Source organism: Podarcis bocagei (genome assembly GCF_964188305.1).
Source record: "Podarcis bocagei genome assembly, chromosome: 2".
Taxonomy (NCBI): Eukaryota; Metazoa; Chordata; class Lepidosauria; order Squamata; family Lacertidae; genus Podarcis; species Podarcis bocagei.
The window spans coordinates 65,748,442-65,766,428 of NC_138126.1; the positions used below are offsets into that span (position 1 = coordinate 65,748,442).

At 42.3% G+C, this 17,987-nt stretch overlaps 1 protein-coding gene across 4 annotated transcripts in view; it reads right to left on the bottom strand.

Moving 5' to 3' along the window:
* CYFIP2 (cytoplasmic FMR1 interacting protein 2) overlaps window positions 1-17,987 on the bottom strand; it is a 67,595-nt gene that overhangs the window by 29,859 nt on the left and 19,749 nt on the right. For 3 of the 4 annotated variants that reach the window (XM_081181107.1, XM_081181104.1, XM_081181105.1), the window contains exons 9-20: window positions 17,516-17,620; window positions 13,797-13,888; window positions 8,291-8,408; window positions 7,387-7,506; window positions 7,067-7,192; window positions 6,194-6,360; window positions 5,172-5,319; window positions 3,421-3,574; window positions 2,821-2,977; window positions 1,645-1,741; window positions 1,459-1,535; window positions 782-890 (exon numbers count right to left, since the gene is read on the bottom strand). In XM_081181107.1, the coding sequence (XP_081037233.1) occupies window positions 782-890; window positions 1,459-1,535; window positions 1,645-1,741; window positions 2,821-2,977; window positions 3,421-3,574; window positions 5,172-5,319; window positions 6,194-6,360; window positions 7,067-7,192; window positions 7,387-7,506; window positions 8,291-8,408; window positions 13,797-13,888; window positions 17,516-17,620 (1,470 nt within the window). The remainder of the gene's footprint in view (window positions 1-781; window positions 891-1,458; window positions 1,536-1,644; window positions 1,742-2,820; window positions 2,978-3,420; window positions 3,575-5,171; window positions 5,320-6,193; window positions 6,361-7,066; window positions 7,193-7,386; window positions 7,507-8,290; window positions 8,409-13,796; window positions 13,889-17,515; window positions 17,621-17,987) is intronic. The other variant, XM_081181106.1, reaches the window with a different exon arrangement.

Below are 17,987 nucleotides of genomic sequence, written 5' to 3' on the forward strand. Positions count from 1 at the left end.
AGTTGGCCTATCTATAATAAAATGGGGGTAAGGATTTTGATCCATTCATTTCAGCAGCCAGGGAAAGCCCATGCTTGCAAAGGAATAGGCACAAGGATCTGCTTCCTCCACTGTAGTAAAACTGAGGGTAAGGGAGTAATTTTATGCATGAAGTGGAGCTTCAGTCGGTAAAACAACCCCTGCTGGCTGGGGCATATGAGCAAGAAGGGCTGTAGCTCAGTATCTGCTTTGAATGCAGAAGGTTCAGTCCCACATCTCCAGACAGGGCTAAAAGAGAACCCTGTCTGGGAGGCTCCCAGTTAGTGAGCAAGACAATACTGAGTAAGATGGACCAATGGTCTGACTCCGTATAAGGCAGATTCCTATGTTCCCATGGAAACAATAAAAAGGAGAACGCTTCCATATTTGAAAGTATGCCATGAGATGAATGGATGAGAAATGCCAACCATAACTGTCCATTCTACTAAAGCCCATTATTTCACTAGGGATAGAAATCATATTATGAGTACATTCACACAGTTACTTTTAAGGGCCAAAAAATGTTTGTATGTGCGTGATGCTTCTCACCATAGGTGAAGCAACTACAAGAGTACCTTTGGCTGGCTTGGGATCTGAGGTGTGCTATATAAAATTATTTAGGCTTTCATATTTACATCTCTGTGCATGGCAGAGATTGGCAACGCACAGATGTCTGGAATGTAAACCTGATGTACGACTCCTCCCCAGCTGGCAAGCCAATATAAAAGACTGGGAATCTTGTTGCAACCGACTTAAGTTGTACCTGGACATGTCTCTGTTTGAGCAACGTTTCATAGCGGTTGGATGGCGGGTAAGGTATAATCACTCCATAATTCTTACATTCAGCCCGGAATCGTTTATCCAATAATACACTGTAATTGGAAAGCAACTTGTCAATGCTTTTACTTGAATAGCTTTATGTTATTAACAATATTTCACCTAAAAGTAGAGCTAGGCAATAGGTGGTGAACTTGATGCGCCCCAGAAGTCCAACAGAGTCAGGAGGTCTCCATTTTGCTACCCCTATGCTATACGCATTCAGCAAGGGTATCTGAACCATCAAATTAATTGTGGGATTTAGTGCATGAAAAAATCTGTAAGTTACTAACATAGAAGTTCTGTTTCCATGGTGCAAAATTTGGAACAGAGGTTAGGCAACATATTTTGGATAAGTGACAATATTTAGTTGTTAAAAAGGTAGTTGCCAATAAAGAGTATGCAATACTAAGCAGTTCGTGTTATTAACATGGACCATTTTCAACTCTGTGCTAACAATCTCCTCTCATTTCCCAGCAATGTATATTTGTTGTGATCTCACCACCTGCACAAGCCATAAGATCTTCAGATAAGGAAGCAGTCTGTACATAGCAGCTGATACAACACAGTTAAAAGCTTGCCATGTTTTGACAATTGAACCAAAACCGAGCAGAAGTCTCCTACCTGCCAGCCATTGCTTTATAGTAAGCAAAGATCTGGTCTGCCAATTTGTAAACAAATTGATCAAAACACAAGTTGACCTGTCAGAAGAGTGAAAGAAACAGGATTTAGGACCAATATGCATAAGACTGGACAATTGTTTATGAAGTTACAAGAACAATTAGGTAAGAAAAAAGAAAATAAGCTCACTTCTGCTTCAATTTCATCATAGAGAAACTGCTTTTTAAACTTGGTCAAAGCATAATAAGCGCTGTCGTTGTAGAGGTCCAATGGATACAGCACATACCTGCAATGAAGGAAATAGGCTTAGGACATGCCAGCACAGTGTTTGGGTATGACAGTCACCTCCGTTTCTTTCTTCTTTAAAGCAGAAGTTCTCTGCCTGCTCACTTAGCACTAAAGCCAACCTGGAGTGTGTGGAATCTTGCACTCAAAAGTATTTGTATATGAGCAAGAAGGGCACGTGGGAAGCATGGGTAGGAGGTGACATGTCCAAGGGTGCAAGAAGTAAGAAGAATGGCAAATGGGAGCCAGTGATGGCAGAGAACGGAAGACCTGATAGATATAGTACCAGAAACTGTCCTTGGGATGGCTATATTTCACTGGTACAGCATCTGCTGTGCATGCAGAAGGTCTCAGGTTCAATTCCTAGCCTCCTCAGGAAGGGCTGGGAGAGAACCGTGCCTGAAATCGGAGAGCTATTGCAAGTCAGCATGCACAATATTGAGCTACATGGGCCAATGGTTTGACTCTGAATATGGCAGCTTCCTGTCAGAGAGATCAGGACCTGCATTTCAGTGTGCAATGGACACTTCGTAAGAATGTGTTTAAAAACAAACCAACCAAGCACATCCAGTGGAAACTTAGTTTCATGCATAAAATGTAATCAATATTTACAGTTTAACAATGCATGTTATTAATCCTCTGACTTTTAAAAACAAATTTCTTCACACACACAAACTGAAACTGATGGAAGAGTTTGAACTACCCAAGTGAAACATACCCCCCACTGCCATAAATCAATCTCACTTGTTTCACAAGTCCTAAAAAGACCAGAGCGATGAATGCCGATTTTATGCATCACCTGAGGAGCCCCCCCCAATTATGCAAAACATCTGGCTTACCCTTTAAGACAGTCCTCATTGCCATCCACCCTTCTGATGGCAAAAGGAGACAATGTACCCCAAATGAAAGGCAAGTAAAGATGGAATACTACCTGACCTTAGACACTAGGCCACTATTTCCTTTTACATGCTAGAAGGAATACATGCCACAATAAAGACAAATGCCTTCAGTTTGCCATCTCAAAGATATCCAACCCATTTATTTCCACAGATGCATTCCACAACGTCTTTGAGCTCTTACTCCATCATAGAAGGTTCTTTGGTTTCCAGGATGTGATCTGTTAGAATCCAAGGCATAGACATCTCAATAGGGAACTGAATCCGGCGGCCCATGGTCAACTCCAGAAAAAATTCCCGGAACCAAAGCTGGGATAGGTCACAGCATTGTTGGAGGGCCTCTACAAACACAAATAACGAAGGAAGGTTTAACACTTATGAAGGATGAGCAGAAGGCTAGTCTACATCTGCTATTATTATGAATTATAATATATATCAGATATAAAAGCATATATGAGTTAAGAAAAGAGTATGTACATGATATACGATTTTTATTTTAAGAAATAAACATGCTTCATGACCATAAACTACTGTATTCAAGAAAACAGTTTAAACACACATGGTAGCAATTTCTGACAAAGTTCACATCCAGATCTAAAAGCACCTTAAGATGAGCTACAGCAAATGGGAGAGATTCTCCCAGATGCTACTATCCTTTGAAATGTTAACTCATATAAAACATGTATTCATATCAACAGAAAGGCTGCCTGAGACGCTACTATCCTTGACGTATTACACACATCAAACATGCATTCATATCAAACCTGTGACTGTTACTACCTACCACTAATGTTGAGAAGATGAGTGAAGAAGAAGGACTGTTTGTGGAACTCTTCAATGGCCAGAACTATTGGTCCATCCAGGCTGCTCCTGAGAGTCTTCTTTGAGCCACTTTTGTCTGCAATGAGCGATTCCAGCATGGTTCTCACCATATAAAGCTGCAAGAGGAGAGCGATTATTCTTATTATGCAGGCAACCCCCCATTTACGTGTGTTCAATATGTACGTGACTGCGCATACAGTCACAATAAAATTTACTTCCAAGTAAATCGCGCAAAACCCAGAAGTGAATTTTAAAATGGCAAAAACCTAGAAAGGTCAGAAGAGGCATGGAAACGGCACCTAGCAATCCCAAGAACCTTTGCAAGTGCAAACCCAAGAGCCCTTGCACCAACCACTGAGGCCTATGGAGGGTTGGGGTTTCGAGCAAAGTTTGAAGAGAGCTTGGATTTTTTAAGGGGTTTTCAAGAATGTTTGTAGGCTTTTCCAATTGTTTTTCAAATATACACACTTTCACTGATGCGTACAGTGCCTTGGAATGTAACCCCTGCATAAATGGGAGGTTGCCTGTAGTCTGCATCATCTCCTACAGCTAATGACTGCTCAAGAGTGAGTTCATCTGTACTTTTTCTTAAAACCCTATTAACAAAATTCCAGCTCAAAAGCTTGTGGGCAATTTATATTTCCCATGCCACTTAATTGCTTTGCTCAACCTGGAACACTGTAGTACAGCTCCCATCAGCCCCAGACAGGTGGCCAGTGGTCAGGGATGATGGGAACAGGAATCTAAAACATCTGGAGGGCACCAGGTTGGGTGGCTCTGTGGGTTAAACCACAGAGCCTAGGACTTGCCGATCAGAAGGTTGGCGGTTCAAATCTCCGCGATGGGGTGAGCTCCCGTTGATCGGTCCCTGCTCCTGCCACCTAGCAGTTCGAAAGCACGTCAAAGTGCAAGTAGATAAATAGGTACCGCTCCAGCGGGAAGGTAAATGGTGTTTTCGTGCGCTGCTTTGGTTTGCCAGAAGCGGCTTAGTCATGCTGGCCACATGACCTGGAAGCTGTATGGCCAACAAAGCGAGATGAGCGCCGCAACCCCAGAGTCGGCCATGACTGGACCTAATGGTCAGGGGTCCCTTTACCTTTTAAATAGCTCCAAACCAATGAATATGAAAGGTACTGTGTGTTAAATGTTGATTGGAATATCATCTTGTCCCTCAGAGAACTACTGTGGAGGGGGAGGGGAATTAAAACACCATTTCCAGCCTCCATGATGTATACGTAATACTCCAGCACCATTTACTAGATTTTCATTTCTGACAGTGCCAATCACCTATTAGGTGAGAGGATCTAACCAGACTTCCAGAGGACCCAAGATGTGACCTACACCACCTGAGTTAATAGTGTTGATATCTGTTTGTCAGGAGGATCAAGGCTCCTTGAAAAGGAAAAGTGGACAAGCAGGCTGATGTTAGTGGAGAGGCTCCTCCTTTTATAACCAATGTGTTTAATGCTGAACTGCGAACCAACTGCACGTTTAGAACAGAAAACAATGTTACGAACTGCAACATCCTACTTGCTAAGGACAGTGCGATTCACAGAAGGTAATTCACACATTACATAATTATACATGATATAATTAAGACAGCGTGACTGGTGTTAGAGAGAAACTTTGAAACAAAAGCATTCTAAATGTTTAGTTTACAGACACAACATCTTAGAGTCCCAAACTGCTCTCAGCAGAGAAGGAGGTACATACCTGTGTGCTGGAAGGCCCTACAGCTCGGCGTGGGACCTTGATATCGAAACCGCCTTTGGGGTCCTTCTCGCCTCTCAGACAGGGGTCATTTGGAGGCTCACGCCCTCCCTCCCAATCACAGATTGTCTTTCTAATTGCCTGGAGGACACTAGGAAGATGAAAGAAATTCGATTCAACTCTCCACTGAATAGGGCCTAGTAAATCACTGTTTCTTCAGACTGGCCTACCTCACAGGACTGATGCAAAGATACAATTAATACAGGAGCAGTGTGGGTCTTTTTAAAAGCCTTGGGGCCACAGTACCTCATGGGAAACCTGATAGGGCCAGTGGTACTGTGGCCAGAGGCCAAAATGGGTCACACAGCTTATGTGATCCTTACCTTCCAGCCACAGGAAAGTCAGAGTTTTATACATAAACACTCTATGCATGTGGCCCTTTGGAGTTTATTAATAAAGCAGTTTATTAAAATACATGGGAATGTTGGTGTTGTCTGTTTATCCAATCATCATCATCATCCTGCTATGGTTTCACACAAGCCCTTGGACAATCCTGCAATTGTTGGGGGATTGTGACCCTTTGTCTTTATTGCTTAGGAACATCCTGAGATTATGGATTATGGTTTTAACCATGTCAATAGCTGCTATTGTTCTTTTCTTTCAACACAGCTCTTGAGTATTATGTAGAAACAAAGGAACATTTAAGAGTAGAACTAAATTATGATTGACATGGAATTGCCACCAAACCCATGTCAAATTTTCCCTCCCTCCCTCATGTTTAGAGATGCTAACTCCTGCAGTGACCTCATTCAGTTGTGTGTTGCTCCACCCCTATCAGAAGGAGCCAATGATATGGAACATCAGAGGGGAAAGGCTTAATGTGATAATGCCACAAAATGGATTAACTCTGGGGGAACCGCATTCAGGGCTGCCACTTTTGACAGTATTGTGTTGAATGCAGCATCTGGTTTCTCCCTTAAGAGTTCGCAGCCAAGTTTTGCTTGTATTGGGAAGGCCGGCCTCACCTGATTAGGACATTCTTCTTCTTCCTGACAGCTTGCCTTAGTGGCTCTCTCAGTGTCACCTGAGCAAAATCCTGCAGAGCTGCATAGATTGTGTTCCTGATGGCTTGGTTGAAAACACTCTCCATGCGGCCCATGAGCACCTGCAGACCTTTTATCATAGCAATCACCTGAGTAATTAAAGATAAAAAAGGACCTTTATTTTCAATGCCCTTCTGTAGTGAAGGGAAACATGGCAAGTCAATTCCCCCCACCCCCAAAACTAATGTTTGGATTGCTGAATCAGAGCAAATGGGAATCTGTAGAAAACCTAAATTGCCATTTGCTCTGATTCAGCTTTAAAGAGCAGGTTTTTATAGGAGAAAGAAAAAGAAAAAAGGTGCTCTGTCATGGAGCTTTAAAGCATGGACATGTGCCTGGAAAGAGCAGGGAGAAAAGCAAGTACAGTATGGAAAAGCCCTAACACAGGTAGTGTTCAGTGGGACTGGCGTTGCTTACAGATAAAAAAAATACCAGAAACAATTTGGCCAAAGGAGAAAATGTTTAACCCCAAGTATACTGAACCTCAGGGACGCGGGTGGCGCTGTGGGTTAAACCACAGAGCCTAGGACTTGCTGATCAGAAGGTCAGCGGTTTGAATCCCCGTGACGGGGTGAGCTCCCGTTGCTTGGTCCCTGCTCCTGCCAACCTAGCAGTTCGGAAGCACATCAAAGGGCAAGTAGATAAAAAGGTACCGCTCCGGCGGGAAGGTAAAAGGTGTTTCCGTGCACTGCTCTGGTTCGCCAGAAGCAGCTTAGTCATGCTGGCCACATGACCCGGAAGCTGTACAAGAGACATTTGCCACTTTGAACGTATTGAGACAATGCAGCCACCCACCTCCACAAACGCAAACTTCTCCTCACTGGTGTAATTGTACCGTGTGGCTCTTTCGTACTCCTCAGCGGTGCCTGGGCAATCTTTGTTACAAAACTTATCAGTAGGATGGACCAGCTTCCAAGAATACTGAATAGAGAAAACAAAAGCAGATATTGTTCAACCACTGCTTGTCATTTGAGAAAAATCTTAGTGAAACCATTTCACGATCTCACAACTCCTCCACTGTATGCAAAATCCTTGCTTTATTTACGTTAAGTTTTGTTGCGTGGTAATCGATGGCCACCAATCAGGCTGAATAAGAGTCTATAGCCACTACTTACCACTTCCATAACATGTGCACTCCACTTGGAAAGAAGCTGCAGTCCCCGTAAAGCCAAGTCAAAAAGCTCCCTGTATTCCTCATCTGACTTCTGGCTGTCCAGTCCTGAGCCAGTCACAACCTGGAGAACATCAGATAAGTACCTCTGTCTGAGGGACACATGCCTATTGTAGCTTAACAACTGTATCTTATCCAATGCCACTATCATATCTTTTTTTAAAAAGTACTACCCTCTCCCTTAACTGAGTTTCCGATCTGAGCAAGAAAAAGTAAACAGTTGTACAAAAAACGGAAATGACAGCCCTGAAGAAAAGGGAGCTGGTGCAGAAGAACTGAGACATGGTGCTAAGTGGAAAACGAAACAGGAATAAGGAGTCAGAGATGGGAAACTGGAACCTCAGAAAGAGGCACATTACAGAGTGGGTATGGACTCTGTAATGATGGTGGGTTTGGAGGATGAGTTTTGGCCATTCTGCATTTGTCTTTAGGTTGTAAAATGGTTGCTTTTGATTTTGGGGTCTTCTGCAACAGAAGGCCAAAAAGTTCAGAGAAAGGTTGAAAGTATGGGGAGTTTACAGGAAGAAGTACAGTGCACAGGAAGATTAAAAGCATGGCACAAAAAGTTTAGCCTAGGGATATGGCAAGTTAAAAAAACCCCCGACAACACAACCAGGATGCTACTCTCCTTTGGGCTGGTTAAAATGGGTAGGGGCAGTGAAAATACTGAATAAAGTAAACCCGGAAAACAGAGTAGTTAGCCACCACTCTTGAGGGGTGGTTTTATCTGCACTCTAACATTACAGATGAGATTTACCCACTAAGCATTTCAGAGCATTTCCCCAACCCTTCCCCCTTTCATTCCACAAATTGCTCCAGGGCCTTTGTTCCCCTCCATGGAAGCTTACCTCACTGTTGCTGTAGCGAGCAAGTTCGGAGATGAAGCGGATATGGTCATCTCGGATCTGAACCATCTGCTCGCAGATATTGTACTGGGGACTGATGCTGCTCTGAGTGCATGTCCACCTGGGCAGAAAACCAATGCCTTCATGTGACTGGGTAACACGCAACACAGTGGAGCAACAGTTACTGCTTGAGACACTTTCGCTCCATCACTCTGTAAATATGTCAATTCTTTCGCTTTCGGTCAACACATGGGAAAGCGTGCTTGTCAATATTCCTCTGAATGACATGTTACACAGCCAATTACTTACCATGGGCAACACTGTGGCCTCATCTTTCATACCTTCATGAAGCATCTATAATGCACTTATTTTGCAGGCATGGAGAAAACTGGACTGACATGAGAGAAAAGGGAAACTGGTCTTCAGCATCTCTCTTATTGTGAATGTATGACTGGAACACAAAAGCAACAGCTGGGAGGAGAAGTCTCCTCAATACGTTGTCTTATTTGAAGGATTTGAGCCACTTTTTAGGACTAAGTCCTCACAAATTAATTTAAAACGGAGTGAGAAACAAGGTACAAAGTCACAGCGGAACCAGTGTAGAGATTAATCCGAGAAGCTGCTCTGGTATCAATTAAAGGCAGCATGAAAAGGAAGCCTTTGATGCCACGGTTGAAGGGACAAGATACAAGTTTATTGAAGGGGGGTCTATAGTTTTGGGGGCCATCACTGACAATGCCCTGTGCACGCCAACCTAGCTGATTTTAATGGTAGGCACTTGAGGAGGACCCCTGGGACAGATGTTAGCATACTGCGAGGATTACAGGGGTGAAAGTGGTTCTTCAGATAACCTGGACCCAAGCCACTGAGGGCTTTAAAGGTTAAGACCAGCACTTTGTGTTGGGACAAAAAACCTACTGGTATTCAGAGCAACCGGAACAAAATTGTGCATTCATATTTTCTGGCCCCCACGAGAATCCAAGTGGCAGAATTTTTCAATAGCTGTAGCTTCTGGACCATCTTCAGAGCACGCTGCAGTAGTCCTCATATGCTCAGAACAAAAACAGCAGCAGCAACAAAAAGTAACAAAAAAAACCCCATTCCACAAACTGAGTTGCAGGGTCTCTGTGTATTATACCTATATTATACCTATCTGGCACAAAAGAAATCATCAGAGTAGCTCTCTGTAAATGAGACTTTGAATGAATTAATTCATTGATTCAGTTCAGACACCACACCAAACCATGGCTTATTCCTACCATGGTTTAGAACCCAAACCATGGTTTGAGTTTCCAAATGTACAGGCAAATTAGCTAGTCTGCTCCCCCAATTTTTGTTCTGCACAGGCCTCTTAGTTTAGACATCACATCAAACCACTTTGATGTATGTTTTTTAATTCTGGTTTACTGGCCAATTTCAAACCACAGCTTGTCAGTTTGTACACCACACCAAAACAACAGTTAAACTTTTTGTATGATGTTTGAATTGAATCACTAACATTTCCTGTGATAAATGTGTATTGTTTACAGATTCAATAACTGGCCGTATAAATGCTTAAAATAAATAAATAGGTGAAACAAGTAAAAAATGACACTGTTTGCATATCACAGTAAGCCATTATTGATGACTTACCAAGAATGAGGAGTGTGCTAGTACAAACTGCACAATTACTCCTTCTCTGGTGCAAGAAGGAACAACAAACAATGCAACTTAGTTTGTCATTATGTTTGAACCAGGATCATGGTTTGTTCCTCCCCCCAAAACAATATCAGCAAGCCAAGAATAAATATTGGATTTGTTATTGTGGTCTTTTCAGAAGAAACAAATGACAACCCCAGATCTGGACATAGCAAAAAGCCAAGTTTAATGGTCTGTTGCTCCTATTCACATAAGAGGAAGAACAAAGTGGGAGTGATTAGGGTGTGTGCACTAGAATGCTGCTTATTCATGATTAAGCCACCAACCATGGCTTACCTTGATGTGCAATTTGGCCTTTTGGCATGTTGTTCCACTATTCAAAATCTGCTAGGTGTTGTGGGGTTTTTTGGTCATTAGCTATTTAAAGATACAGATACTGTTTTCATCCTGTTTTTGGACTCTGAACTAGCTCTCTTCGGTGATATTGTGGTAGATGCAGATATGTTAACTATGTTGACGGTAGATGACCATGTCTAATTATATCTTCAGATTAAAAAATTCCTTCCAGTAGCACCTTAAAGACCAACTAAGTTAGTTCTTGGTATGAGCCTTCGTGTGCATGCACACTTCTTCAGATACACTTCTTCAGATATATCTTCAGATGTCACACAATCTCAGTATAAAAGCATATATATTGTTTTTATCCCATTTTTGGAATCTGAACTATGTCTCCTTGGTAATATTATGGTAGCTGCAGTTAAGTTTACTATGATCACAGTGGATGGTCACGTCTAATTATATCTGCAGATGTCCTATTATCCCAATACTTTGCTCTTACCCTTTCAGTGTCCTGCTTCCCCCAAAGGAATCGGCAGGTTAACAGGGATGGTCAGAATTATAAGGCCATACAATAAAAACATAGTTAATTGCATCTCGGCACAATGGTGAAATGAATAAGGAGCAAGAAAAGTAAAGGACGGGGTATGAAAGCGCAGGAAAACAATTCTGCAGCCCGTTAAAGTCCAAAATCTGTTCTCCCAGGAAGGAGAAAGTTGCTGCTCTGACTGGAAACTGAACGAAAAAGGAATTGTTAGTAAGTGAGAACAGTTGGAAGAAATATTTCACATTTTTACTATTGGGATGCAGCTGGGAGATATTTGAAATGGGACTAAAACATACAAATTGTTAAAACAGCTTCCGCAAATGGAAAACCTTTCCATATATCGTGGAAATTAGTTCATGACAGTTAGGATCCAACAGACTGTGTAACAGGTTAGGACAGGCATAGGCAAACTCAGCCCTCCAGATGTTTTGGGACTACAACTCCCACCATCCCTAGCTAACAGGACCAGTGGTCAGGGATGATGGGAATTGTAGTCTCAAAACATCTGGAGGGCCAAGTTTGCCTATGCTGTGCCTGGGTAAGGATGATCAGTGACAAACCACACATACATGCTGGTGAGGGAAACCACTGGTTAGATACTTTACACCCATGACAAAATCCAGGGCAGTATTCAATGAAATAGTTTTGCATGCAGAAGAATTACTGCTGGCGCAACAGGACTTCCTCCCACTTTCCTCCCTTTGTGTGTCGTCCCAAATCTGCTCTGGAGAGTTGGGGAAAACTTCAGAACAGCTTTAGTTGGCGCATGGGGGTAGAACAGAGGGAGAATGTTCCGTTGTGCAAGCTGATGTCCTTGCTCTGACAGAACCTTAGCTTTAATGCTATGCTGAATACAACCTTCAGAATGTTACATAAATATGCACCCAAAGGACACTGCCATTTTCGAAAGCTTAATCTCTGTAAGGGTGATTACTTCGTATATACGATTACTTCATGGACTTGCTTGCTCTGAATCCAAGCAAAGAGCGCATGAAACAAGTTTCACATACTTGGCTTGTATTCATGGTCATTTCATGGAAGTCACAGAATGACAACAACAGCTTGTGGAGTGTAAAAGAAATGGAAGGTGCTGTCCAATACATACCAGCTGAGAGATGTGGAACAATATTTTAGCAAAGGTGGTGTTTCAGGAAAAGTGATATAGAACAAGTTCTTGCAACACACTTAACAGCAGTCTTTAGAACTCATGCATGTAAGTGGAGATTGCTGCATGTATCTCCATTTCAAGAGAACACCCATGCATCATCTTGCATGTGTGAATTGAGGTGGGAGATCACCAAATGAATATTCAGCAGTGTATCTATTTAAATTGATCCTCACTAAGCAATGACTGACATGCTATCTAAGGCAGCAGAGCCATGTTGTTTGCATACTTTGGTGTTCAGTGTCCACTTCCATGTCATCAATTCCCTTCAAATAGATTGCAGCTTGAAACAGTGGGTTTCACCTTATATTTCTTTGAAAAACCCGTTTAAAATTCCTGAATTACAAGGCTGACCCCCTACTATCTTCCCTGAGAAAAAAAGTAGTCTGTACCGGACAGATAGAGAAAGTGCAGTGTCCATGCTCTGGAGAATTTTAGATCCTATTGAAAAATGCGGATAAAAACTACCCAGAGCAGGCACACCTCATTCACATCCACAGCACAACCATCCATAACTGCTGCATTCATGGTCACCAAGCATAAAAGCATACCAGAACAAGTGGCAGACAGGTAAGTACAGACACTGAACTTGGCATTCACAAATATATTCACAATACATGCAGTCACACATGCACACATTCTTGCAATCACATAAGCACACTCCATATACACACACTGATGAGTATCAAACTTGCTCCAATCCTCATGAACATCTATCAGTCTGTAAAAGTACGAACACACCTCTGTGCATTCAGATACTGGCATTCATACATTCATATCCTTTCTAAGCACAAACCACCAACATCTGATGCACACTCATACCTGCAGTCACCTACAGGTATCCTCAAGATATACCTATTCAGGCTCACAATTTATGAACAGCATGTACATAGATAAGCATAGACACAGATGAGTATGGCAGCCTTCCTCAACCTGATGCCTTCCAGATGGTCTGGACTATAAATCCCATAAGCACCAGCAAAATGGTCAGGGATAATGGGAATTGTAATTCAACATCTGGAGGGCACCAGGATGAGGAAAACTGACATAAGGTACTGGCACGTCTGTCTAACTAATGAGCATTGTGACGGTAATCCAGAAAGTCTTTGTAAGATTAGGTATGGGGACATAGCTAGTAAGGATCCAATCAAAAGGTAGGGCAGGAATGAATGCAGGGGGCAATATGGGTCTTGCCTAGATTGTCTCACATCAGTGCTTCTGAGACTAGCTTGGGTGAGATCATGTGTCTGAAACAGATGAAAGGAGGAAGCACTAGCTAGCAGGAAGCAGTAACTCTAGGCAAGTAGTCAGTGACAAAATCTGAAAGATGTGGGGGAACTATCAGGGAATACAGATGTCACTCTAATAAGAGTCAGAGTTTATTGAGTCCAAAAACTGCTCCTTGGTTGTGCTGTTAAAGGGGCACAGCCTTGGCTCAGTCAAAATAGAGACAGAACAGAGAAAGATAAATAAGGTTCCAAAGCAAGAACTCTTTATGCTGGAACAGAGAATAGCTTGGACTATAACCAAACAATTTATTTCAATGGGTTTAGGTACACCTAATTCTGCACAAGATTGGGGTTTTCACCCAAGGTACAGCAAGGAAAGGATGAGGAATGATGAATCCACACACATACGGCCTCGAAGAACTCACTACTACAGAGTCACACTCAGTAACACAATCACATGGACACACACACACACACTTGCAGGAACCCATGCACAGACCTCACACACGAGAGCAGGAGAGTTGCAAGTGTCTGGCAACTTCCTCTCTTGACCAGGACATACCAAAGCCAAGAGACATTATGGCAGGCACTCACTTGGATTTGTTCTCCTCATAGTGAGCACTGGTCTTAATGTATCTGGCCAGCTCTATCTGCATATCGCCGAATAAAGGAACCACCTGCAGCTGCTGGAAGAAAAAACAAAAGATGGTTTAAATAAGGCAGAGAGGCTCCCTTGGGTCTGAGAGAGCAATACAAGAGATTGGGGGAGAAAGGGGTACTTAACCGCCAGAGATGAATAAAGTTCTGGAACAGTCTTCCTAATAACTTTTGGATCAGCGAAGAGCCTTATTGAGTAATGAATTGCATACATGAGTTTTTTCATTGACTCAAACCAGATTCACACAGTAAAATCACCATGACTCTTGACAGTCACTTTTGCGTGGTGATCATTTCTTCTGAAGATGTCACCTACATAGTGAGATGTTACTATATCCTGGGGAGCATTCAGTACCCCAGTAAATATTCAGAACTCACTAAATGGGAGCATATGACAGCTGGCAATGAATCAAATTACTCATCAAAAAATCAGTATGAAAATTCAGCCTTAAGATGCTTTGCCCAAACAGACACAGCAAAAAACAACAACACATAGTACGGTAGCAGCAATGTTCTACAAGAGAAAGGGTATCACCATGCTTTGACCGTTTTAACAGGAAGTGTCTCTTTAACCCAGTACTTTCTGTTGTTCTTCCTGTGATGTTAACAACTGTAGTCTGGAATACATTTCTTCCCTAATATTTTGTTTGCAATTTCTTCTCTCTTCTTCCGGTACAAAGCTCGGTTTACGCTAACTGTATTAAAACATGGACAGGAATTCTGTGGGTTTAAATTTCAAGAGTGATGCTGTAGATTTTTGGTGCTTCTCATTTCTGAAACACATTTCATCAGAAATTGGTTTCTGTATTATCCTTTGTTGGATACAGGAGTCACTGTGTCATTTGCACGCCTGGGAGAAATATAGCATGCAAACCAGTAACAACATGTAGATCTCACCCATATGTATGTGACAGGGAGCTCTGGAATTCATTTTGGAACCAGCCCACAGCTTCAAAGGATGGCAAGGTCAAAAAGCTTACAAGTACCTTAAATGAAAAAAATCACTCCCTTCACTACTTAGTGTCCTTGGCAGTGGACCCTGCTGGTGGGAGTGAGACTATGTTGATAAACAGAAGCTACTATCACAAACAGATCAGGTTACATCGTTCAGCTGGTAAATGAAGAGTAATATTGTCACATCTGAAGAGCAACAGATGGCGTGCAGCCAAAGGGATGCAATTAAGCTAAAATGAACTGCAGTTCTTAAGTTACACTTCATAGTGGAACACAGTTTTCTTAATTAGCTAGCAACAGCAAGCAGAGGTCACAAGCTGGTGAATGTATCTGGCAGTGGTATAGGTCAAGTTGCTGCTAAAGGGTGGGGGCCCCCCAGAGGTTTAAACTTTGACAATCCTAGTTTGCCTTCATCACAGGAATAGTGTGTGGCTATGAATAAATAGTACAGTTCCAAAGCTCTTGCTGATAATCTGTGGGGTGAATTGGGATGGGATGGGGGTGGGTAAAATGGGAAAAGAAAACCAAGTTATTTTGGAGCAGGCAGCAAAAACTGGATAGGTTTTCAAAGGCAACAATGGGGCCCAAAACACATATTTTAATAAAACTTTTATTTAATAGAAAGTTACTTTTTCTGTCACAACTGGTAGTGTGCAGCAGCTGTAGTCAGCAGACAGTTGGCCTGTCCATTCCCCATCCCCCCCAGTGCCTCAGTTGTAACAACACCACATCATGATGTAAGGTCACTCCGAAGGCATTGTTGGGAGGTAAAAGGGTCTGCAAACTCCATCCCAAAGAATGAACAGCACAGCTTTTCAAACAAGCTTTGGCTATTTGGAATCACTGTACTTTGTTCTAACATTGCTTAAAAGGGCAAGACCCTCCATGCTTCAGCTACTAGGAGTGAAATTCCTTTATGTTGAAATTTATTTTGAAAAAATTAAGTTTTCCTTTGTTCCCTGTGCATCTCTGTTGTAACCACTACAAGACTGGAAGAAACATGTTAACTCTGGAAACACATGGAAAACATAAATCATGACCGGCTGAGGTTCTTGGACACATTTTTGCCACATGTTTTCAGTCAAGTGACTCCCCTACACACATTCATTACCCTCACAATATAGACATCAGCCATGAGAACTCATTTTTCATATAACACAGGAAGCGATTTCAGAATTCCAAAACTTGGTTGACAAAGTTTACAAGTGGTCATTGGGTCCACTCATGGGATGCCAGTAACACAGGTAACGATTAAATTGTGAACTTTTTAATATATGCTGTCTGTCAAATTTTGTTGCCATGTTTAAAAACATGTTTAAACATGTTTTGTTGCCATGTTTAAAAACTGGAGAGCCAGTGTGGTGTAGTGGTTCAGAGCGGTAGTCACGTAATCTGGGGAACCGGGTTCGTGTCTCCGCTCCTCCACATGCAGCTGCTGGGTGACCTTGGGCCACTCACACTTCTCTGAAGTCTCTCAGCCCCACTCACCTCACAGAGTGTTTGTTGTGGGGGAGGAAGGGAAAGGAGAATGTTAGCCGCTTTGAGACTCCTTAAAGGGAGTGAAAGGCAGGATATCAAATCCAAACTCTTCTTCTTCTCTTCTTACATGTGACAACACTGAGGAGAGGCAGAATCTCAACGAAATGTGGCTTTCCAGGGAGCACCTCAACCTGCTACCTTGCTCTTCCTCAGTGAATCTGCCATTTTTATTTCTCTCCACACTGGCAGAGCAAGTGGAACTATGTCAAATGTCCACCCCAATAAGGCCATTCTAAAAGCAGTAAGGCACCAATGGCATTTTTCAAAAAACTGATATTGGTGTCTTGGTTACTGAAGATGGCAGGGTTATCTGAAGAACTGTTCTTTGGCTCCTCTCCACAGTGTACTTGCCTTCTGCTTGCGACACATTCTATGATCTACATTGCATTGGTTGACATTGGTGCGAAGCCAGGGCTTGATGAGCACATTATCCAGCCAGCTGTCCCTTCCCAACTATTATGCACCTGTAGTTTTTGTTACACTTTTTTTGAGCATATTTGCATGGTGTTAAAATACTCCATTTGGAAGGCTTCATTTGCAATTGTACAGTACTGACCCCAGCACCTCCCGCCTGCCTACCTATGTAGCTAAAATTCCAAGGCACTTAAATTCACCACTCATGGTAATGAAAGCATTGTTGATAACACAGAATACAGCATTTTCAACAGGGATGGAAATGGACTCTCACTATGGCAGCTCACAGCTTATATGTTGTGGGCACAATATCTGGGTATAAGTGGAGTCTACCTGTTGCATAACATAGGAACAGATTGCCCTACCCAATATAAAGTCCGTAGCCATGCTGTAAAAATCGAACGTGAGTACAATGACTCTGAAATGCTGCAAATATGGACAGTTAGCAGCACCATGACAATATTCCTCAAAGAAAAGTGATGGAAATGGGAAAGAGTGGCACACTAAGAAGCAGGTTGAGACTGCAACTTTAGCAAGTTTTATCCAATATCACAAACATGGCATCAAACAAAAACTCAGCTGTTCAGCTTACTGTAATGTCAGACACTGAAGATTTCCAATGCAATTGCATTCCAGCATCTCAATCTTTCACAAATTGTGCTTGCTTTGCCCCAGACAGATATCCCAAGCAGCATGACCACAGATTCCTTTGGAGACAATCCTAAGCCAAAGCAATGCCAGACACTGACCTTGAAAAACTTGTCAATTTTACTGAGGTTGATTCTCTTCTTGGCATCTAGTTTATAAATGTTACTGACATTTCCGTCCATGAGATAGAGACCAAAGCCCATCACCTAGCAGAAAAATGAGATAAGCATAGAGGTCTGGTGGGAAGAACAGTGATATTTTCAAGAAAGTTATAAGCTAATCCAACATCACAGCTAGGGGTGTTTACGGCTTATCATTTCCAATTTTATTTCTTCTGAAATTCATTAATAATCATAAGAAGCTGCCTTATACTATGCCAGACTTTGTGCATCTAGCCCAATATCGTCTACTCTGACTGACAACACAGGTGAGGTAAGGGTTGTTTTTTAAATGGTAATGCTAGGAACAGGTCCGGTCTCTGTAATGAGGAATGTTTCCAAGATACACCAAGTTTGCCTTTTGTGTGGCTCGGAAGCTTAGTTCAAGGGTAGAATCCTAAACTGGAGAAGAAAT